This window comes from Staurois parvus, unplaced genomic scaffold, assembly GCF_062004578.1.
Source record: "Staurois parvus isolate SC_StPar_1 unplaced genomic scaffold, SC_StPar_1.0 ptg000086l, whole genome shotgun sequence".
Lineage (NCBI taxonomy): Eukaryota > Metazoa > Chordata > Amphibia > Anura > Ranidae > Staurois > Staurois parvus.
Genome location: NW_028317882.1, coordinates 8,379,946 through 8,405,156, shown reverse-complemented (window position 1 = coordinate 8,405,156; position 25,211 = coordinate 8,379,946). Strand labels below are relative to the sequence as shown.

At 42.7% G+C, this 25,211-nt stretch overlaps 1 protein-coding gene across 1 annotated transcript in view; it reads left to right on the top strand.

Annotated features, from left to right (window-relative positions):
- The window catches only part of LOC149468505 (beta-1,4-galactosyltransferase 2-like), a 123,931-nt gene that overhangs the window by 83,238 nt on the left and 15,482 nt on the right, over positions 1 to 25,211 (top strand). The window contains exons 5-6 of the mRNA XM_089670018.1: positions 9,448 to 9,635; positions 19,897 to 20,019. Coding sequence (XP_089526144.1) covers positions 9,448 to 9,635; positions 19,897 to 20,019 — 311 coding nt within the window. The remainder of the gene's footprint in view (positions 1 to 9,447; positions 9,636 to 19,896; positions 20,020 to 25,211) is intronic.

Below are 25,211 nucleotides of genomic sequence, written 5' to 3'. Positions count from 1 at the left end.
TAGTACAGGATTTGGAGAAATTAGTCTTACCAAAAATTCATTCAAATATTGGTATACATATTGGTATGAAAAGACTTATAAAAAGAGACAATATAGTAATTAGGCCAGCCGATAAGGGAGGTGGTATTGTGGTGTTAGCCAAAGATTATTATACGAAAGAACTAGGAGATCAATTGGCAGATTTCACCACATACCAAATACTCCCTAAGAATCCTACCATTGGGTACAAGAAAGAACTGGGGAAACTGGTCAAGAAAGGCACTGAGAAAAAGATCCTGAATAAAAAAGAATCTAAATTTTTGGTCCCGGAAGTATGTCGGATTCCGGTGATTTATACTGTCCCGAAATTACACAAAGACCCTATTAATCCACCAGGGAGGCCTATCGTGAATGGGATTGAGTCCATCCTTGCGAGATTAGGTCAATATATTGATATATACCTACAGCCTTTGGTTAAAAAAACAAAATCATACCTACGGGATACCAAACATCTCATACAAATTCTGCATGAAATACAAGAGGAGGAGAATATAGATTTATACCTAGCAAGTGCGGATGTTGCATCCTTGTATACCATCATTGGACACAAAGATGCTATAGAATCAGTCGAATGGGGACTGAGGGAGTATAGTGATATTACCTGGCATCAAAGGAAGTATTTGGTGGAGTGTCTAGACTTTTGTCTGTCACATAACTACTTTTGGCATGACAAGAAGTATTATAAGCAAATTAAGGGTGTAGCCATGGGAGCACGTTTCGCTCCCAGTGTGGCTAACCTATTCATGGCCCACTGGGAGGAAAATGCAGTTTATCAATCCCCTCCCCATGAGATGTTGGTGTTTAGGCGCTATATAGACGATGTGTTCGTCTTGTGGAAAGGTGATGCGAACTCTCTGGTGTCCTTTCTTAACAAACTGAATTGTAATAATAAAAACATCAAACTCGCCTGGGAGTACAATAGCTCGCATATCAATTTTTTGGATCTCAATGTGGGGATACATAAAGGAAATATTATTACCAAAACGTTTTTTAAAAGCGTAGACAGGAATGGGTATATTCCGCGTGATAGCTGTCATTATCCATCCTGGCTATGCAATATACCTAAAGGCCAATTTGTCCGCTTGAGGAGGAACTGTACTTCTAAAAAGGATTACGAACAACAAGTGGAAATATTAGGTGAAAGATTTATCGCAAAAGGGTATCCCCGGGACCAGATTAAAAGTAAGATCGATATGATTGGCAACATAGAAAGAGATATACTTCTGGTGGATAAAGCTAAGGCCCAGGGTGGCCCTAGGGGTCTGAATAGTGATCAACAAGTGCCTATAATATTGGATTTCAATGTACACTATAAGAAGATAGAGAAGGTTTTTAAAAAACATTGGCCCATTCTTAAGGTGGATCCAGTTTTGAGTAATATAATACCAGAACGGCCTCAATTTGTATATAGGAAAGCACCTTCACTTAGGACAAAATTGGTGAAAAATGTACTAGACCCTCCTATAAAAAGTAAAACCATTACGTTTTTAGAACAAAAGGGCTTCTTTCCTTGTAAATCATGTTTTGCTTGTAAGGAGACAAAAGGACAGAACCCAAGACGCAAAGTGTTTGTGTCACATAGTAATGGAGAAGAACATCAAATTAGAGATTTTATTACATGTAGAACGGAGGGTGTAGTATATGGTCTTCAATGTAAGTGTGGCCTCCAATACATTGGGAGAACCAAGCGACCAATGTGGAAGAGGATCCGCGAACATGTACAGAATATAAAAAAGGGTAACCCCAAACACAATGTTTCTAAACATTTCTCCCTTTATCATAATAAAGATCCGTCTTCACTATTATTTTGGGGAATAGAAAAATATAATGGTCATTGGAGGGGTTCGCATAAAGTAAGATCGTTAAGTCAGGCCGAGTCGAAGTGGATCTATATTATGCAGACACAGGTACCCAGAGGTTTGAATGTAGAGTTCGACCTTAATTGTTTTATAAGTGATTTTTAATTTTATTTTTAACCATTTTTACCATTTCTGGTTTGGAGGTAGTTCACCTGATATGATATTGCTTTGGTGTTTTATCATTTTTATGCAAATTTTATCCTTTTGTGTGTCATGCACTTTATATGTTTTCCTACATGTGCGTGTACGGTTATTTGCACATGCAGGTTTTTTAATTAAGGTCCTAATTAAGTTTTTAACCTAGTCATTCATCCAAGTTCCCAACTGAGTAGTTAATGCATCGTTCTATGGCAGTTATTGTTTAGTATTTTGCTCAGTCATTCCACTTATCCTATCAAGGTGCAAAATGGGTGTTATTATGTATGGGGTATACACAGGAGTTTGTTTCTCTGTATACCCGTTTACCTGGTCCACAATATGGCTGCTAGAACTATGTTGCGGATGTATTTTTAGTACCTATTATCTGGACTCCGGGAAAATGGCCGCGGTGGGTGGGCTAGTCGGCTGATTGACACCCCAGCGGCCTATAAAAAGTTGTGTTCTCACTGGGGGCGGTCACCCTGATGAAGTCACGTGGTATTCGTGACGCAACGCGTTGGTACGCCCTGACGACACTTCCGGTACGCAGTGACGTCATTTCCGACGCACGCGCCATATTGGGACTCCGGGTACACCCATAGCACGAGGATACAGGAGGAGCATTCTAAGGCTATACTTTTAATGTGGACATGTGAGTGGACATTTTAATTGCTTACATCTTATTAATAAACGTTACGGTATCACGCTATGGCAAGTCTCTCTTTATATCTCTGAGCATCATCTGGTGGTCTAATACCACCACTATAGAGCAGCTGGATTTGGCATTTGGGAGCACAGCGTCTGAGGTAGCATCCAGTGTGGACCTTATCGGCTGGCACTCGAGGATTACACCTATTAGGTGCAAAGGCGTATTGGCCCTTGTGGTCAGTGCGGGGAGGTGAGGAGGCACTCTTACCATTTCCGGATTATGACACCAGTGGCACCAGTGGCACTTTCACGCTTGTTCAAGGATTGCAGTCTTCGTGTATAGTGGACTGTAATCTATGCACCTTTTGTCACCTGTAGGAATCCCTTTTGCATGGTGTTTTTGTGTCATCATCACTAGTATTCATTCACGTGCCCCAGTTAGGGGTTATGTTTTATGCATGACTATTCAATTATTTATGTATATTTTATATGAAATGTGGCTTCCAATACATTGGACGAACTAAAAGACCAATTTGGAAAAGAATTAGAGAACATGTACAGAACATCAAAAAAGGTTTCCCAAAACATAATGTTTCTAAGCACTTCACCATGTATCATAATAAGGATCCCAGGATGTTAAAATTTTGGGGAATTGAAAAATTTAAAAGACACTGGAGGGGTAGTAACAAGGTTAGATATTTGAGCAAGGCAGAATCGAAATGGATTTTCCACATGGGTACACAAGTTCCTAGAGGGTTAAATGAATTTGACTTAAACTGTTTTATCAGTGATTCTTAATGGTTATAAATGTAACATTGGTGTATTATCAGCATTTTTAAATATTTATATATATTTATTCGTATTTTTATATATATATTGATATCTTTTAGATTTATTTATTCACCAATTAAATTGTTTAATATTAGAATTTGATTTGTATGTGGGTATATTGTAAATGTATGGGTACACTGCATGAGGAGGCAAGTTTTATTATTTATTATATATTATTATTGAAATTTAATATATGAATTTTTTATATATATTTTTATTACCCCATTTATTATTGAACTTTATGTATGTATTGTTTAATCATTTGATGAGTTTTTATACACTAAGTAATAAAGTTGTAATTTTTAATAATATATCTTTATAAAGTATATGATGATATGGTTTTTTAGGCTACATTCATGCTAGTGGATGGGACTTATTGTTTTGAACCTAATATGAAAGATATAGGCGTAGATTATTACATTATTATATCTTTATGAGAAGCATCTTCCGTATACTAACCTTATGTGACACCTAGCGATATAGTTTAGAAGTGGCCTCCCTCCGGTAATATGGCCGCCGGCCAGAGATAATGAGTACAAATAGGCGACAGCTGTTTGCGGTCCATTTAGCCAATATATAAGGGAGAGCTGCCTACCAATAGCGTTATCCTGATGAAGTCGCGAGTTACTGCGACGTAACGCGTAGATACGCGGCCGACTAGCAGTGACGCATTTCCGATGCAGCCGCCATCTTATTACACCAGGAAGAGCCCTTACCCATGCACTGTGTCCATACATATGGAAGACTACTGTAATTACTACTACATGTGAGTAATAGTTGTTGACAATAAATTACTAATTTCTATTTAAATACTACACTATGGAAAGTTCTTTCTTTGCTCATCATTTTCATGATGAGAGATATATCTAGTGGCTGCCAAGTACCCTGAGTGTCCTGTATACTTGCCTATTATGGAGGGGTCAACAGAAGGTCTGCTGACCTCCATTTTTGGAGTAAGATCTTTGTATGATCTTAAAAGCGTGACGGTCCACTGGGCCATTGATTTAAGGTGAGGGGGCATTTTAGCCATAGGAGGACTGACACCTTCACGGAATCTCACATGCGTTGTGGTCACCTGCATGTATTGTCCTATGAGTGAAGCACGGATTACATTTTATGAACTGTACTAGCCTCTGTTATTTGTCACTGTATTCACTGATTACGGCTTGGAGTGTGAAGCATTGTTATTGGTATATGGTATTTATATATTTTTTTTCAATACAGTTATAGGAGTATCATTTATTTGATATCATTGAGTGGCACATCACCTGTTTATTTGCATGAATATTGAGCACGTGTGCCACTTTACTTTACAAAATCTGCTTTGTGACTCTATTGATGTATTTCTTATGCACTTTATAGCGCTGCACTAATTTTGACTTGTATATCGTGTACTGTTTATAGGTTCCAGTATTAAGTGCTAGCAGCTTAAGAGTGGTAGAGACTCCATAGAAGCGCAGGAGGAACTTGTTAATACATCCATTCATTGAGTGATACCTTATTTAGCCTCTAGCAGCTAATTATGGAGATTTTTGGGTTTATAAAGAATAGAAATCTGAATTTGGATGAGGTATTTAATTATCCACTTAGCGGTAAAGCTGGTGATCTGGATACTCAGTACTCAGTAAATTAGGACATCTGATGGAGAAAAAAATCTCCACATGGTGGGATATTATAACCCATGAAAAATATCTCAAAGATAAATTGGTTCCTAGGAGGTTGCGATGGGATGTACCAATTAATGATGGGTTGACGGACCCAGAATCAATAGAAGAGTGGTTTAATTTCTTTCACGAGAAAGGGCTAGAACTGGTACAGATTTTAATGAAAAGAAAACAAAAGAAAATGAGGAGTTTGGATTCCCAAATAGGGGACATTAAATCCAAATTAGAACCTTTTAAGGAATCCCCAGAGATGCTTAATTTGACTAAACGGTTAAATAAAGATTTAGAAAAGATTGACCATAGCGCTGCACTAATTTTGACTTGTAAGCCTAGGGTTGCCAGCATAAAAAGCCATTTTGGTCAGTCCAGGTGGAAACTCTGGATTACCCAATATTAGTGTTAGATGCCCAGGCCTCGAAGAAGAAAAAAACCCTTTTAATAAGAAAAACTGTATTTTGTGGTCTAAAAGAACCAGAAGAAAAGGCTCCAGAAGTGGTTAACATTTAAACATTCATTGAAAAAAAACTAACACATAATCCACCTAGGGCTCTTTCACATGGAGCAGTGTCAGTTCCAATCAGCAGGGGATCTGTGACCAGATCTAATGCTGAATCTGAGCTAAATTGGACAAATGTCAGTTGTTTTTACATCCTTGCCCATTCAGTTTGTGCCTGGCAGACAAGAGCTGACCATTGACAGAGTGGTTGGATGTAAATGGAATCTGATGTCCTTTTACATCAGGCTCCCTCTTATCTGTCATGTTTAGGTTTGAAAAAACAGAAAATGATGCAATCCTTTTCCATTTTTTCCCTAAACCTGGACAGACTCAGAGGTAGACAGGTGTAAATGGCTACAAGTCAGTTTATATCCACCTGACCATGAGGCTGCATGGAGCTTCTAATCAGGTCTGCCTGAACAACTGGTAACTGGTCCTTACATGAAAAAAAATGTTGTTGGGTTTCTCGACTGATCACAAGCAGTTGTAGTAGATGATGCTGCCAAATAGTCAGAGCTGTTAATGAGAGCCAGCACGTCAGTGGGTGCCAGCTCACAGTGGCTCAGAAATCAATGCTGGCTGAAATCCGAGGGACTGAATGACTATAGTTGTGTGGTAAGAATTGCTATGCGTTTCCAGGGACCAATTCCCTTTCTCAAGCCTATCAACATGCTACACATTTCTGTGTTTTAAGAATGCTGTCCAAGAGGACTAAAAGGCACAGCAGAACCTAAAAGTAGAATTTCGAGATACAATCAACTACTCTTAAAACTGCTCTGATCCCTTCCTCCTTTACTAACTACCCTGTGGAAGAAAGATGTATATACTTACCTATTTTCAAGCTGCTCATGTCCAGTCATGTGATCGGCTCCCCTGTGTCAGCTAACAGTGGCTTCAGAGAAGAGAAGGAAGTGCTGACAATGGATGCCCCATAGTAAGCCTATGGGTGAAGTCATTGGTAAGGCATTCCAGCCATTGTCAGAGCACTCTGCTCTCTTCTGTAGCAGGCACTGCCTGATGGGGTGATCATGTGACCGGAACAGAGAGGCCTGAAAATAGGTAAGTACCGTATTTTTCGCTTCATGAGTTGCACCTGACCATAAGACGCACCTAGATTTTAAAGGAGGAAAACAAGAAAAAAATAATTCTGAACCAAAGGACTGCAGACATAGTACAGGAGATGACCAGAGACTGCGGACATAGTACAGGAGATGACCAGAGACTGCGGACATAGTACAGGAGATGACCAGAGACTGCAGACACAGTACAGGAGATGACCAGAGACTGCGGACATAGTACAGGAGATGACCAGAGACTGCGGACATAGTACAGGAGATGACCAGAGACTGCAGACACAGTACAGGAGATGACCAGAGACTGCGGACATAGTACAGGAGATGACCAGAGACTGCGGACATAGTACAGGAGATGACCAGAGACTGCTGACATAGTACAGGAGATGACCAGGGACTGCGGACATAGTACAGGGGATGACCAGAGACTGCGGACATAGTACAGGAGATGACCAGAGACTGCGGACACAGTACAGGAGATGACCAGAGACTGCAGACACAGTACAGGAGATGACCAGAGACTGCGGACACAGTATAGGAGATGACCAGAGACTGCGGACATAGTACAGGAGATGACCAGAGACTGCGGACATAGTACAGGAGATGACCAGAGACTGCGGACATAGTACAGGAGATGACCAGAGACTGCGGACATAGTACAGGAGATGACCAGAGACTGCGGACACAGTACAGGAGATGACCAGAGACTGCAGACATATTACAGGAGATGACCAGGGACTGCGGACATAGTACAGGAGATGACCAGAGACTGCGGACATACTACAGATGACCAGAGACTACGGACATAGTACAAGAGATGACCAGAGACTGCGGACATAGTACAGGAGATGACCAGAGACTGCGGACATACTACAGATGACCAGAGACTGCGGACACAGTACAGGAGATGACCAGAGACTGCGGACATAGTAAAAGGGATGACCAGAGACTGCGGACATACTACAGATGACCAGAGACTGCGGACATAGTACAAGAGATGACCAGAGACTGCGGACATAGTACAGGAGATGACCAGAGACTGCGGACACAGTGCAGGAGATGACCAGAGACTGCGGACACAGTACAGGAGATGACCAGAAACTGCGGACATTTTACAGGAGATGACCAGAGACTGCAGACCTTTGGGGATGGGGGGAGGTGGGTACCCAAATTTATCCCCCCCCTTCCTCCCCATAGTCTTGGGGGACACGTGACAGGTCCCAGAAGACTACGGGGCCATTCACAAAGCGCATGCGCAGTGAGCACTTTACTGTGAAGCCGCAAGCTGTCACAGCCTGGTGCCCACACTGAAGATTCCGGCACCAGGGAGAGAAGACGGCTGGTGAAAGCAGGACACCGCTGGACCGAGGAACAGGTAGGACCGAGGAGCAGGTTCTTGTGCACAGTAGAGCCGAGTGGCCGGCCCGGTATTCTAACACAGCGGCAGCGACAGGGAATACCGGGCTGGCCGCTCCATTTTCACTCCATAAGACGCACAGACATTTTCCCCAATTTTTTTGGGGGGGGAAAAGTGTGTCCTATGGAGCGAAAATTTTGGTATATGCATTTTTACTCCACGCGGTAGATGGTATAGGTGTTAGAAGAGGGGTGGGAATAGTTTTAGGATTAGTTAGTTATATCCTCTTTAAAACATAGCGAAATTGATACCAAAAGTAAATAACATCAAAGGCATATGAAAAACAATATTAGGATTGTAATCTGCAACAAAAATTAAAAGAGGGACACTATTAAAGTGTTACTAAACCCCAGACCCTACATTCACTATATCTGGTCTCCCACAGGACACATAACATGGAAATGCAATTATTTTAGTAAATATAAACTGCTAAATACCTTTTCTCATCAGCAGTTAGAGCAGTCTTGTGACTTCAGCTGAGCACTGGTTAAAGCTTGTAAGAGTGATTTACTTTCTGCTTTAGGAGGATGTGAAACGATTGACTCTCTGTCTGGGCAGTGCTGTTTGGGCTCCCAAGAAAAAAAAACCTCTCTAGCAATACACACCAAACTGAGCATGTGCATGTGACTATGGATTCAGTCTGTATCAGGTGGACATTTCAACAAGAGGAGGGGCAAAGAAGAAAGGATCAAACATCCTTGTTACACAATGCAGAGTATTAACCCCTTAGGTTCCACAGTGAGTATAGCAAGCATGCTGTACTGCATATACAGACTGATTTTACTGTTGTGGGTTTAGTAACACTTTAAAACTGGAATGAACAAAGACCTGGTTCATTAAACAAAGCACGTTGTAACTGGTGTGGGGAATGTTTACCAGAGGATTAAAAGCAGAGATACATTGCTATATTCTACTTCACTGTTACAGCCATGAGGGCTTCACAGATTTTTATTTTTTTAATATTAATATTAACTAACTATGTAATTATGTAATATTGCAAAAAGTAAAAAAGAAAATTGTCAGTAGAGTAACTTTACAGATTCGCTGCTGAAAACAGATTTAAAATGTTAGAGCTCAACAAGTGATAGTTCATTGATGTTGGGTGAGGTGGCAGCTGGGCATCTGTGCCTAAACCCTGGCAAAATTTTTAAATGTGTTTTGAGTGTCGTTGGTGAAAACATTTTATATTTGTAGGTGCAACTCACACATCAGTGGTAAAGAAAATGAGAACATACTGTAGCATTAAGAATAATGTCCACTATGTAATCTTTTGTTTTTGCAGATAGAATATTCAACTTTCAACAGAGCTAAGCTGATGAATGTTGGCTTTACAGAAGCTTGTAAAGATTATGACTATGACTGTTTTATCTTCAGTGATGTTGACATTATTCCTATGGATGAGAGGAATCTGTACCGATGCTCTCAAAACCCCAGACACCTGGCTAATTCTGTGGACAAGTTTAATTTCAGGTACTGGCTTTAAACCACAATTTCATATATAGATAAACCTGTACAGTATATTTTTTATATGTAAGTTTTAACAGAATGAGTAAGTTGAAATCTGTGCAGGTGCATATTAATATTTTAGATATACTGTAGCACAGGCCTTGAAATTTCCACTCACCTGCTCGCCAATGGCGAGTGGAAATTATGGTGGGGGCGAGTGTGTCCCCCAGGGCAGTCTTGCTGAGCAGGCTCGGAGCTCAGGCCGGATCTGTCATTGGCACTGGGAGCCGTCAGACTGCTCAATAGCTGAGCGCAGTGAAAGCAAAGCAAGGAGTGTGTGTTGTGCTCTCTGCCTCCCCTTAGAGTGCAGTACCCAGCTCTGTGAGTGAACAATGAAGTACTGCAACTTTTTATAGGGTCACATGATCCTCTATGTCAGCCAGTGGTGGCTTCAGGGGAGAGGAGAGAGCACTTAACAGTGTGCGTGTGTATGTGTGTGTGTCTGTGTATGCATGTACATGTGTCTGTGTGTAAGTACATGTGTGTATCTGTACATGTGTCTGCGTGTATATACATGTATGTGTGTGTGTGTGTGTGTGTGTGTGTGTGTGTGTGTACATGTGTGTGTCTGTGTGTACATGTGCCTGTGCATGTGTGTCTGTGTATGTATGTACATGTGTATGTGTGTACATGTGTCTGTGCATATGTACATGTGTCTGTGCGTGTGTATTTCTGTGTATGTACATGTATCTTTGTGTATGCGTGTCTGTACGTGTCTGTGTATGTATACATGTGTCTGTATGTGTGTGTGTGTACATGTGTCTCTGTGCGTGTGTGTACATGTTTCTGTGTGTGTGTACATGTCTGTGTGTGGTGTACAGGTGTCTCTGTTTGTGTGTGTTTGTTGGTGGCGAGTAACTCTTAAGGCCTGGCTAGTAGCTCAGGACTTGAAATTTTAAGCCCTGCTGTAGCATCACAGAGAACAAGTACACATTCAATTTTCAAGGTGTAGTCATGTGACCATGTGAATGCAGCTACATGGTGGCAACTCCAGCAATCAGAATAATTGTGCTTGTAGTAATCAATTAGAGGTAGAGGGTGATTTCTAATAGAATGTGGTACTTCCATGATGAAGACATCTTTATCACACACCAAACCAATAATGGATCTTTTGCTTAGAGTGCTGTAGCAACCACTGGATAGCTACAATATGCAGTATGCTGTCAGCCCACTGTTATCTTTGATTACTACATATTAGGCATGTCAAAAATAAATGCAACATTTTGAGATCATATTCTTCTTCAGGAAAAATACATAAAACTGTAAAATCCATAGAGCCTTATATAAAAGTAAAACACCAATGAACATTGCATTATACACCCACCATGATATCACAGAGACTTCAGATTCTCACCTAAAACTTTCTACAAAATATAAACATACATTAAAGATTATTACTGCATTAACATCCCTGACAGTCCCCCATTACCTCCCTTCAGGGAACAAACAAAGGGGTGTTTTTCCAAAATGTATGATCTGCTTGCAGCCTTAATTGTATATACTCTATGCAAATTTCACTAAGGCCTAGCTTACACTTGCAGTTTGGAGACAGTAAATATAGGTAGGTGGGTTGTGCTTTTACCACCCTTGATCACCTCCCTTAACCTGACACAGGGGCAGAAGCAGGTTGTATACATGCCACGACTGTGACGTTTTGCCATGGCAAAAATTATACTCGTTGCATTCATCACCAATTGTATCTTTTTTGCAAAACAGTGAAAATCAAAAATATACAAAATTGTAATCAAGCAACTAATTCTAAAAGTCTATAGGCTGGTTTCACACCTACACCTTTGTGGTAATGCCTGACTAAGAGTGCACTTCAGTGTGTGCGCTACTTTAAGCCATAGAATGATCGAATTCTGTAATTTTAAAAATGTTTTTTTTAAAAAGGGAAAACAACAAAGCACAAGGGGTTGTAACAAATCAGAGCAGCATATATGTACAATGCAGACCAGCACATGCATTATATACAGCATAACATGTGCCTGCTGGTATGAACAGGCCTTTAGTGGGTTAGTGCACCAACCCGCACAATGTTCATTACCACATTGTGTGCACATCTGTACTTTATGTGTATGTGTAATTTGTGTGTGTGAAACTTAACCAGTTTCCACTGGTCATGGGCCATGCATCAGCAGGGCGGGTAGGTCTTAACACTGAGCTGCCTTATGTACACTATATTGCCAAAGGTATTGGGACACCCCTCCAAATCATTGGATTCAGGTGTTCCAATCACCTCCATGGCCACAGGTGTATACAATCAAGCACCTAGGCATGCAGACTGCTTCTACAGACATTTGTGAAGGAATGGGTCGCTCTCAGGAGCTCAGTGAATTCAAGCGTGGTATCGTGATAGGTTGCCACCTGTGCAATAAGTCCATCCGTGAATTTCCTTGCTACTAAATATTCCACGGCCAACTGTTAGTGGTATTATAACAAAGTGGAATAAACTGGGAACCACAGAAACTCAGCCACAAAGTGGTAGGCCACATAAAATGACAGAGTGGGGTCAGAACAAGCTGAAGCACACAGTGCGCAGAAGTCACCAACTGTCTGCAGAGTCAATAGCTAAAGACCTCCAAACTTTGTGTGGCCTTCAGATTAGCGCAACAACAATGTGTAGAAAGATTCATGGAATGGATTCCCATGGCCGAGCAGCTGCATCCAAGCCTTACATCACCAAGTGCAATGCAAAGTGTCGGAAGCAGGGGTGTGAAGCACGCCACCACTGGACACTAGAGCAGTGGAGACTTGTTCTCTGGAGTGACCAATCATGATTCTGTGTCTGGAAATCCAATGGAAATGTCTGGGGTTGGCGGTTGCCAGGAGAACGGTACTTGCCTGACTACATTGTGCCAAGTGTAAATTTGGTGGAAGGGGGATTATGGTGTGGGGTTGTTCTTCAGGGGATGGGCTTGGCCCCTTAGTTCCACTGAAGGGAACTCTTAAGGCGTCAGCATACCATGACATTATGGACAATTTCATGATCCCAGCTTTATGGAAACAGTTTGGGGATGACCCTTTCCTGTTCCAATATGACTGCGCACCAGTGCACAAAGCAGAGTCCATAAAGACATGGATCAGTGAATTTGGGGTGGAGGAAGTTGACTGGCCTGCACCTGACCTCAACCCAATAGAACACTTTTGGGATGATTTAGAGTAGAGACTGTGAGCCAGGCCTTCTCGTCCGACATCAGTGCCTGACCTCACAAATGCACTTCTGGAAGAATGGTCAAATATTCCTATAGACACACTCCTAAGCCTTGTGGACAGCCTTCCCAGAAGAGTTGAAGCTGTTATAGCTGCAAGGGGTGGGCCAACTTAATATTGAACCCTACAGACTAAGACTGGGATGCAATTAAAGTTCATGTACATGTAAAGGCAGGCATCCCAATACTTTTGGCAAGATAGTGTATTTGTCTATGGGGAACTGCTCTTCTGTGCTGAGAGCACACTCTCAGTAAAGTGACCGAGTTGCAACAGACTGTTCCCGGTCCTTGTTTATGGTCAGTAGATTCAGATCATGTGACCACAGTGACAATCACAGTGGTCATGTGATCTTAAAGCCCACTTCTTGCTCCTGGCATTTAGAAGCTCTTAAAGCGCTGGTGGACAGCAGTGTAAAGAGATTACTTCTAGGTTCAAATCAATGTTCTGCAGCAATACAAAAGAGTGCTATTATTAACCCTTTCATTATGCACCTTCTTTAACCTCAGGTGGCAAGACCATTTTTGCGGAGTGAATCTTGTTCATTCACAAATTGACATGCCATGTTTACTATCTCCATATTTTATGCAGGACTGAAAAAGATCAATAAATATGACACTCAGCTTGGCAATCCTGAAGGATCTGATCTTTCCCACTGGGTGGGTGCTAGCAAAACCCGATGTCTCTGCTGCTACAGGTATAAGAATACAGCAGAGGACTGGAAGGCACAGCAGAGACAGTGGGCCATGCAGGGGACACAGACTTGAGATATTTTGCCAGAGCCTGCCTGCCACTATATCCTCCCTGCTTGGCAGTGACTGTTTCTTCCCTGCAGGGCCTGCTGTCCCCCCTGTTACAGGCGAGGATAGAGCTGCAAGGGGATTAAGAACAAAGTGGGGGGATCAGCTGTGCAAGGGACATAAAATTAGGTTTTTATGCTGCTGCACAATGGGAAGGATCTGTGTTGGTAGAGTGGTGGGTCTCAGCGTGTGGAGGGAGGTAGCAGAGGAATGAAGGGGGCACATTTTGAATGAATTGCTATGATCAGCAGCTTGCTGATCAAAGCTATTCATTTAATCCACAGACTTTGGAGGACAATTCTGATAGAAGTTCATTGTCTCTAAAGCATCCCTAAAGACCAGTACACATGTATCGAAAGTTGGCTGGTACATGTGTACTGCTGTCTGTTCAACAGAAGCTGGTCTAACTACAGGCTTCTGTTGAATGGTCATGCTGGAAAGCCAGCATTCAATCAGTGTGTTAGCAGGTAACTGCCTCCTTACTCATGGCCACAGCGGAAGCCAGAGCACCCCTAACATAAAAGATAACCTTCCATACCAGCTTCTGCCCTGTAACTCTCACTCTCTTCCTCTGGATGTGTGGGTGGGGGCCGGTGAACAGGACCTCTACCCACCCTCCTGGTTGCATGGCTGTATCCCCTCACCCCCAGGTGTATCTACTGTATATGCTGGCCCAGCTTCTCCCAGGACTCAACAGCCAGGTGAAATCACTGACACTCTAGTTCACTCTTATGATATCTACTGCGATACCTGAATAACTGCACACTGAGGCCGCATGTAGATCAACTTCTTTACTGAAGAACGTTTAGTAGAAATACAGTCATATCTGCTCTTAACCCAACACAGTTGAACAAGACATTCTCTTTCTCTCCAATTACTGCCTCCTATCCTTTAGGCTGGTCATGTATCTCTGTGTCCATCTCCAGGGGAAATAAGGTTAGAATCACTGTCCCTTAGGTGATCATCTCTTACATGGCATCCCTTTCCATGGCCAAAGCTTTACCCCCTCCTTCCTTGAAGGACTCACCCTCCTTCCTTGAAGGATTTATGAGTCACAGTCTTAAATGGGCCACACAGTGGGCCCAACCTTGACCTGCTTTCAAGCACCTGCAGCCAATGGTGCACTGATCAGTGTATTCTGGTGGAGGGGGATCCCCTTGTCAGAATAAAAGAAACAGTGGGGGAGATCCCTTCTTCACACATCATGATGTCAGTTCTTTATGTTCGACCATCTGGTTGACTGAAAAAAAAAATATGTGTGTATACCCAGCTTGTAGCAGAGTTTGGAATGCAGGCAACGTAAGCATACTGATCTGGAAAAAATAAATTTCCTCTGAATTCCTTACTCCAATGGCAGCAAAATGAGAACTGCTATTGACGTACGTAAAGGAACTATAAAAAAAAGTGTAATTTGTAAAAAGCATTAGTAACCCATGGAATGGCTGTAAAATCTTAAGTGCAGATCTTTGTAAGCATGTGGAGAAGTTCAAGTGCAAGCTGGCGTAAAGAATTCTATTTGTTGTTGCTTGGAATCGAGATTACAATTATAAGTAGCTATAAATAAGTTGACATTTTCATATGACAGCATGGCATATCAGATCTATTATGTAGCTCTGCTCAAAGGTCTTCCTCATACACATTCTACCAAATCAACAAGACAAGTAAACTCTATTGCAGATTTAAAATGTTAAAGAGAGGAAACCAGGTGGGCTGTGCATAGACATGCCTAGAAAGAGTTCGAATACATGAATAAAACCAGATGTACGTGTTTTTGTCATGCTGGTTAACTTGGCACATTCACAGGTACTTACTTAGCAACCTGTTAATTTTCTTTTTGTAATTCTTCAGAAATATGTTGACTGGCGTGTTCTTTGTGCACCTTAGAGAAACAAAAGGCACAATGGTAACACTAACTGGATAACTACAGTATTTACTGATAAATGTGCAGGTGATCTTTCCTTTAAATATTATGCACATGCTTAAAGGTTAAAACAAATGTAGCAACAATCATAAATGAGTGCAAAAAATATAAAAAACCCATAAATCAGGTGACTTTACAGATTACATATATCTCAATAGCTTGTGCCCGGGCTGTTGATAGAGAACACAGGGTCCCATACAGGATATCTGACAGGGCCCCCCCTCCGTACAGAAAATATTAAAGCAGTATTTCACTAAATATACATGACTAATGCACCATAGATAGGCTTGTCCACTCCTACTTCCACCATTACCTATCCATACCACTCCCCACCCCTTAATCAAATAAACTTTACAAAAAACATGACACCATTTGGAGTAAAATGGCCAACATGGCCTTTTATTAACAACTTCACATTTTACATACATCAACCGTTCCTTAACGGAAACCAAAGAATTGTTGTTGGTCTTCAAAGGCACCCACAAACGATCCAAAATGCACCTGCAGACAACCCTATACACTAGGCCTCCAGCCGCAACCAACCAGCTTGGAGACAACCATACCGTCCGCAGTGCAGCACCACCACCTTCCAGTTAAACCTTGGTTAACTGGGAATATCCGCCGGGCCCCCCATACCACGGATGGGGTCCCACACCATTGTTTTACCTTCCAAGATGAGAACCGCCTCCAAAGACCAACAACCGCCCGCGAACCAACAGAAAACCCCCTTTTCTACCTTTTTTTTTTATTTCTTACCTGCCCCCCGGACGAGACCCGATACCCAACCAAACAGGGAGGGCGAGAGGGAAGCTCTGGTCCTTGCTCACGTCCAGCTCCACTGACGCCCCTTCCACAGAACCCCCCACTCTAAGGTGCCACAGACCCCTCCTACACTCAACATCTGCCAATCCGATAATTCCCCAATCAATTCCCCACCCCCTGGAGCTAACTTTAACTCTTTCCGTTCCCTGCACCACTCTGGGCCTAGTCATGTATGCCCTGCGCTATTTTCATTCTTCCTTATTCGCTATGGGCATTTCTTTAAAATCATTATTAGCGGACATTCCTGCTAAATCTAAAATCTAAAACTGTATCAAGGTAATACATAAAGCTCTGTGTGTGAATGAGGTCTTTCACATGGACACTGTGGCCTGTACAGTAAGATTCAGCAGTTTCTTTGTGGCTGGAGTTGTGTGCAGGCAGCCTATGTTATGCTATGGGAATGCATTGACTGTACGAACACAGCTGCAGGTCCTAGTTTTACAGGTGTTTTGGGGCAGGTGTATGACCCCCCCCCCCACACAGACAGTGAGCATTTGGGGCCACTCACCAACACCTGTCAAATTAGGGCTTGTGGTTGTGTTCGTAGAGCCTCTGCGTCCCCACAGTGTAACCAGGGGCCTCCGTCGCATTAACAAACACTCATTCATATGGCCAGAGTGATATTTTTAACAATTTTTTTTAACAACCCTGTCGGGAAGGTGGTGACATTTCAGGGGTCTAAACAGACATATTTGCCAGCCCCCAATTCTCCATCCTGAAATGATCCCCCTGTGTGCATGCAACGGATGACAGCCAGTGGGAGGGAGAGGAGGAAATCCTGGCAGTTGTGGGAGACTTTTGGGGGAAGTTGGATCCTGTGCAGGGAGATTGAGCAATGCGGTGGGGGTGGGAATTTCTGAAACTGATCCCCCTGTGCTCCCCCTCAGCAATTGAAAATAAGATATGAGAAGCCAGCTATGCTGCACTGGGAGCCACAGGGGGATCAGTTTCAGGGATTGCCCCCCACCGATTAATGATCTGGATTTATTTTCTCAAAACCAATCATCCATACCGACTAAATATTGATTGAGACCTCAATAGTTTCATTAACAACAGTTGAGTTGTTGTTTTCTTGTCCTAATAAATTGCATGGATACACTCTATACTAAAATTTATACTATCTTTCTGCGGGAGCTCATCTATCCTACGTATTTATAAATGTTTTCCTTGGTACATGGTTTGTTCTTTATAGTCATGGTTATTTTTATTTTATTCAATTGCTATCCATTTTTTATGTCATTTTATTTTTTACCCACTAGATGGGACCATAGAAAATATTTACCCTCATGTGGAGGTTTTATATTGAGATTGATCATAAAGTTGTGATAATATCTAGTGTTAGCCAAATCAGCATTGTTTTTGGTTTTTTTTTTTGCATGCTTTTTATTGGCTAATTTGGGTGTGTCCCCTCATCTCAAGTGCTTTTGGTCAAATCATGGACTGAAGTCCACTTGGGTATGCGCGGAAAGATTAGCTCCATCGTTATTTAAGCTCTGTCACTGGCAGCACCAGCCATGCTCCATTCTCTTAAAGATGCTTGTGGGCAACAAAACATGTCGCCCTGGGCCTAGCCGGTGATGTCATCATGCCTGCCGAATGTGGATGGTGTGGTGGTTTTAGGTTGTGCTACTCTGTTCCTTGGATTGTGTAAGTGTATATCTATTGCAACGTTGGGCAATAAAACCTGTGTGGTGGTGTAACACTGTGCTGGCTCCTTTGGTTCCTTTCTGAGGTTGAATGTACCATAGATGTGGTGCTATTAACCCCTTAGTGTTTGGCTGGTTGGAATCCCTGGAGGACTGAATTGGCTTGCATAAGTGGCTCTCAAAGGCACACTTACTTTGAGCTTTTTTGATCTCTGATAGCAAAAGAGATCTACATCGTCCAGTAAGAGGCCGTGCATGGAGAAATAACGTGGAGGAACACTTGCCTTGTATACTGTTTGGAAATATTTTCATGGACCTGACACTTTAACAGTTTCTTGAACATTATTATCCTTTTTTATGATTATATCTGTTTATTTTTATATGATATATGAGATTGGAAAACACTTTATTGAAGTTTATGAGGTATGAAGGCACAAAACATTGAGAAATAATGAAAGTCACATGATTTATTTGTTTTTTATATTTTTTGCGCTCACTTATGGTTCTTGGTACACTTGTTCTTACTTTTAAGCTTGTGGATAATAATTAGGGGACAGCGTACCTGCACATTTAAATCATTATCACTTAGTTTGCATTCCAACTGCATCCAAGTTTACAGTAAGCACAAAACACTTTAAATCTTAACACTAACTGGATGTTTTGCACTCAGCAAATTAGGACCACACCACTCATATTGAACATCAGTGTACAATTAGCTGGATTGGTCCAGGAATTGCTATCATTATGGGTATGAACATTTGCACATGGAGGTAGGCCCTTGGCTCAAGCATATCCTAAGCATCTGTTTTTACTCATTTTTTTTTTTAGGATACTTGCCCCACTGTGTTGGTCTCATACCAGCCAGCAAAACCATGACTTCCAGGTGTCCTCAGAGATGTTGTAATATAGCAGTGCTTAAAACAAAATCACACTAAATTCAACCATGTGAAACATGTATTCGCAGTAGTAACTGAGGACGTTTTCAAACTAGTAGTGTTTTAGTCACGGACTGAAATCGTCCACTGCTTATCTGTTCCTGTCCTAATTTATGACGCTAGCTTTGGAATGTGCGCACATTGGAAGGGACTCACGCTGACACACAAGTTCAGTCTATGAATACTTCTAGTTTATTATAATGAGAAAGTGAACTTATATATGCAGAATGATGCGAGAGTCATGTGACAACAGCATAAGCATTATATTAGTCTTTGATTGGTCATTTCCACACGAAAACAATCTCTGTCATGGTATAGGTGTGATCTTCTTCCAGGCCTTATCTCATAGAGAAGAAAAACATTCCTTTGTTTCCCAAATCACACGGTGGGAGGGGGTCTGTGTGTGTGAGCAGACATTTCTTAAGCAAGGATTTCTTATAGTACCACAAAGCCCAGCAGGCAGAAAATATTCACACAACATATGTATTAAAGTATAAAAGTAAATATTTATAAAACTTATAGAAATAGCGTATATATATATATATTCAATAGGAAACTAAATAGGCATTTTACCAAATCCATCACAGAAGCGAGAGAAATATGTTGCCATTGTGACTTCCTTGTATGCACACTAGATGACTCGTTGACTTTTGTTTTTATTACTTTCTGACCCTGAACAGGCTTTCAGATTAGAAAGCTGGCATGAAATTAGCATTGCTGATCTTCATAGCAGTTTCAACTACATTCCTTAAAAATACTGAAGCCATTGGATTAGCAAGACTGCCAGGCAACTAGCATTTTCAGAAGGAGACATCAACAGATAGTTGGAATAGTACATATTTTGCTTGTTTACAAACTTCTCATATTGTACAAATTTCTGTATTTCCATAGACTGCCTTATGAAAGTTTATTTGGAGGAATAGTGGCCTTCACCAAAGAGCAATTCCTTAAAGTGAATGGATTTTCAAACCTTTTCTGGGGATGGGGAGGAGAAGATGATGAATTATACAACAGGTTTGTGTCAAACAGCTATTTTATAATTAATTACGCAGACAAGCTTGTCTAAAGGGCCAAATACTGAAATCTAATATCTGCGTTTTGGGCAGAGACTTGTCTGTTTAGCGTGCACTGCTCTATTAGATCCATCAGGAGTAACAGTTCCTGGCTTTGCCTACTTCTAACCACAACCACCAACTAAGCTTTGTTTCCCTGCTGCAGTCTCTGTATTGTAAAGTATGAAAGACGGGCTCTCATAATGACTGAAACTGGTGGATGATAACATTACAAATATATTGGCTTTTAGTGTTATTCAGGGCTTTTTTTTACAGGGAATAGGTGCAGGTACTTAGCTGTGCCCCACAACCCCCCCACAGACACACACACACAACTTCCAAACTGCATCAAATAGTAGGTGTGGCTAAATTTCACTAACAATGGGAGGGTATTGAAGGGGCATTAAATACCAGAAGCACCGTTTAGAGTACAGAGTGCAAAATTCAGGGGTGAACTACACAAAGAGTGCAGAGTTCAGGAGTGCGCTAGGTACAGAGTACATAGTCCTTGGGTATGCTGCACACAGAGTTTAGATTTCACATGTGCACTACACACAGTGCAGATTTCAGGAGTGCACTGCACACAGAGCAGAGATTTCAGCCCTCTTTCACAGCTGATCCACGTCTCACTTTCACCCCTCCTCAGCTCTAATCTCTGCACACAACCCCCCTCCACTGCCTCATCTTCTCCCCCTCCTTTCAAGCTCCAACATCCTCCATGTGCAGGGCTGTGGATTAGGGGGTATCACCAGTCCTCGTGTACAGGGCCCAAGCCAGCATTGGGGCCCAGGCAGCTGGGTGAATCAAATATGGTCAGGGAGGGTGATCGGCATGGTGGGGTGGGGGGGGGGCAATCACTCAAACAGATCTCCTGTATAGCTCTCTGTGCAGCAGCTGAAAGCTGGCTTCTTCTTCTCACCTGCTGGCTTTCAGCTGCTGCAGAGAGAGCCATGTATGGGATCAGTTCCAGTAATTGCCCCCCCCACCACACCCATCACCCTCCCTCTGCACCATACGCTTCCCCCTGCTGCCCAGGTCCCCCTCTGTGCCCCCACCCCCAAAGTGCTGCTGGCTTGCATCCTCTCTTTCCCACCAGCAGCTGTAAGCAAACAATGGGATCCTTCAGGATGGAGAGTTTGGGAAGGGTTTGGTAAATATGACACATTTACCAGCCCCTTTCTTTCCTGAATGAACATAATGAGTGATCGGTAATGATCACTCACTGTGTTCATTCATAACTGAGACATAGTAAACATTTTAGGAGGGGGCCTGTCAGGTTGGATGTATGGGGTCCCACGGTTTCTAACAGCAGCCCTGTCCATGTGTCCTAATCTTGATGCTGTATTAAGCTTTAGCACCCAGCCAACTCTACCTGCCCAAACACTGTAGGCAGCTCTGTCTCTCTTAATTGCAGGGAGATCATGGCATCGGCATGTAGCATCTAGCAGGGGCATCGGCATCCAGGGACTAGGGAAAAATGGAGATCACAGAGGTTACAACCTACCATACAATGTCCCAGTACCGCACTGCACCCCAGGCACCTACATCTCACTTGTCCCCCTCTTGGACTCAGAGGGAGACACTCAGAACATCAGATCTGCGGGAGCCATTGGGAGACAAGTTGTCACTTGTAAGCACAGAAGCCAGACTTATGTGTTTACAAGTGATAGTAGTGAGCAGGGAGCAGAGGGCCTAAGCCAGAGGTGGTGAAAAAAGTCCTGGTGTTATTAAAGATAGAGAGCAGTGCTATGTTTACCCCCATTTGTGTGAAATATTAATTTTGAAATTGTAGCATACAGATACTCTTCTCCGAGGTTGACCCCTCTCATTATGTCAATTAAGTAATTTTTATGAACGAATTTGCATGAGTTCCATAGCTAATTTTCTAGTATACTGTTAGGGCTCATGTACACTGCAGCTGATAAACTCATGTTTAGGAGCTGTTTAGCGTTTTTTCCAGCAGCTCCTGAGCTCACCCTAATGTTTTCCTATGTGTCCATGTACAAATCTTCGTTTACAGGCATTTGAGTTTACAGTCGTTTTTTTTAATGCACCAAACTTGCGTTCAGCAGTTGATTTTTATCAGCGTTTCAAATGCAAAATGCAGCTAAACTCGGTAAATCACGTTTATAAGCGTTTGCATTTGAATTTTTTTTTTAACTCTTCCAGTTCCCAATGCTGTCCAGAGCCTTTTTTCATCATGAAAAATGTATGCAAAGCATTTTCAAGGTGCTCAGATGGACAAAACACTAAAAACAGGATGTTCCTACCAAGCTTGTCACACATTGTAATGACCAATTCACCACCTCAGACCTCTCCCACTCTTGGAAACAAAAGATTTGTTAATGATCATTCACACCTCAAATTCCTCATGAAGACCCCCATCCAGGTGACCTTAATGACTCACTCCAGCAGACACCTTCCCACCCTTGGAAACAAAAGAAATGTTAATGAGCAACTCACACCTAGCTAATGTCAACACATACTGTTGTCTCTGCTTCTACTCTCTGTATTTCTCTGAAACAGTCTGAAATAGTTAATAATTTACCACTTTTCAGTGCATTTGGGAGGTTCTTCTGTGCTTATCTTTAAAAAAACGCTTCTAAGCGCAAATGCACATGAATGCGCATATACGCATTTTGCAAACGCGGCTAAACATGCATTTTTTAACCTATGTTTTCCAGCAGTCAGTTTCCATCATTCAGAAGTGTCCTGTGTACATGGGGCCTTTGGCAGTCTGCAGCTCCTGCGTTTGGATCCTTTGCACCCATTCCTGAGTACATGTCAAACTTTGATATGCTATTGTGTCTGTGCTGGCACTGTATGTGCATACACTTCTTTGGGGGGCCTGTATGCAGCTCTGAGGTGAATGCACATGCATCTGCCAGAGGCTCTGCATGGAGGATGGCACTAATCTGTCATAATGTTTGATTTTTCAAAACAAATTGCCACCACACTTCATTCTCATACTTATCTGCTTTGTTCAGCACTTGCCGCACCATTCTCTAACGCTACGGTGCAACTCCAACTGTATTCACTCAATAATATTATTCTAAAAATAAAAAAAGATCTTCATTAGAAATAATTAATTGCACGTTTGTTCCCTACACTTTCAAACTGACTAATGTGTCTGTAGCGCCACCCCCATAGGAGCTGCTTGTATGTTGCCCAAGCTTTCCCCTAGAACTTCACCCGCAGCCAAGCACACAGTATTTGCTATAGCCAGGTGTACACAGCTTCGGCTCATTACTCCAATAATCAGTCTAGGGATTGTAGTTTTTGTTGTTTTTGCTTTATAACTGGGATAGGGCAATGATATAGTGGGATACTCCAAATTGAACTATGCACAATCGAGGACTGCTTTCTCTAAGTGGATCTGTGGGTTTCCTTGTGTCCATTTACACCCACCTACATCCAAGCCGATACGGCAAAAACAATTGTTTCCCTCTATTTGGGCGGATAAGATCGGAAGTCAGTCAGGTGTAAAATGAACAGCTGGTCCGTTTACATCTGACCGCCCATAGACCGTCCGCAGAGCAGAGCAGGCTGTGTCCGTGTCTTCTCTGCATACCCAGAGCATACACGGACCTGTCATCTGCCTGCTCCACTCTGCTCAACAGGAGCTCAGTGGACAGATCTGCGCTATGTGAAATGGGCCTTATACCTACTTTAACCCCTTCCCGCTGGCGCCTCCCGCCCCTTTAAGAGTTTCAGAAGCCGGGAGGCGGGATGGGCGGGGCAGGGTTTAGGGATCATGTGACCGCTGTGACGCGTCATCACGGCGGTCACATGATCGGGAAAGGTCTCGATCAAAAGAGCAGACCGGGACCTTTCCGTGAGTACCGGACATGTATGCTGGGAGCACACAGGGTGCAATCTCTCAGTACATATGTTTTTTGTTAATTGCACGCAAACGGCCCAGACGCCGGGAGGCCACATATGTTTTTTGTTAATTGCACGCAAACGGCCCAGACGCCGGGAGGCCACACGTTTGTGTGCTGCCGGCGTGAAGAGGTTAACCTCCCTAGCGGTTTTCCCGAGTCTGGCTCGGGGTTAAATCTAGCTGTCAGAAGCGGTAGCCCCGAGCCAGACTCGCGTTCACTGCAAACTAAGTACCTGGAACCGATCCATGTCCCGGGTCCTGAGCTGCATGCAGCTTTCCCCTCCATCCGTCCCCAGTCTCCTTCCCTGCTTCCCTGGTATCTCACGCTGATCAGTGTGATCAACGTGAGCCTGCTGTGCTGTGCCGTTGGGGGGCGGGGTTTGCAGGAGTTATAAAAATAGATCAGTGTCAAAATAAAGTGTTACTCTAGTGCATACATTGTAACGCTACCTCAGATATATCCATAGTGCAGGTTTTCAGTTTCTGTGACTAAAATCAGTTTTGCACTCATGATTTCCAAAAAGCAGCTCGCTAGCGCTAAAGCGGTTTATGATGAGCTAGCGAACAGCGACAGTGAGGAGCTACTTGAATTGAGCGATAGCGACTCATGTGGTGATTTGTCTTCAGACACCGAAAGTGAAGACAGCGGCGAATCTGAGATTGACGTGAGTGATCTGCCCACATGGTGCACTTTTGATTGCGATACGCCAGCACCACCAAGATTTCCGTTTACTGGCGCACCTGGTATGAAAATCCACATTGAAGGTGACAACCCCTTAGCATACTTGGAATTGTTTCTGACCGATGAGGTTATTGAAATTATCGTGACGGAGACAAATAGGTACGCAGCTCAACAACTAGCTGCTCCACACAGCAGGTTTTCACGAAGCAGAAAGTGGGAGCCTGTCACCAAAGAGGACATTTGGCTGTTTCTCGGCCTAATTGTTCTGCAAGGAGTGGTGCGGAAACCACTGCAGAAGTGGTACTGGACCACCAACAAAATGCTTGCCACGCCGTTCTTTGGCACCATCATGTCGGAGTATAGCTTTTCCCTCTTTATGAAATGTTTGCACTTCGCAAATAATGAGGATTTTTATGAATCGACTCATCCGGCTCCCAAGCTAAAAAAAAATTAGGAAGTCTCCCAAATGATTGTAAGAAATTTCCAGCAGAGCTATGTGCCAGAGAGAGACATCAGCATAGACGAAAGTCTAATGGCCTACAAGGGAAGGCTCAGCTGGATACAGTAGATCGCGTCCAAGAGAGCACGG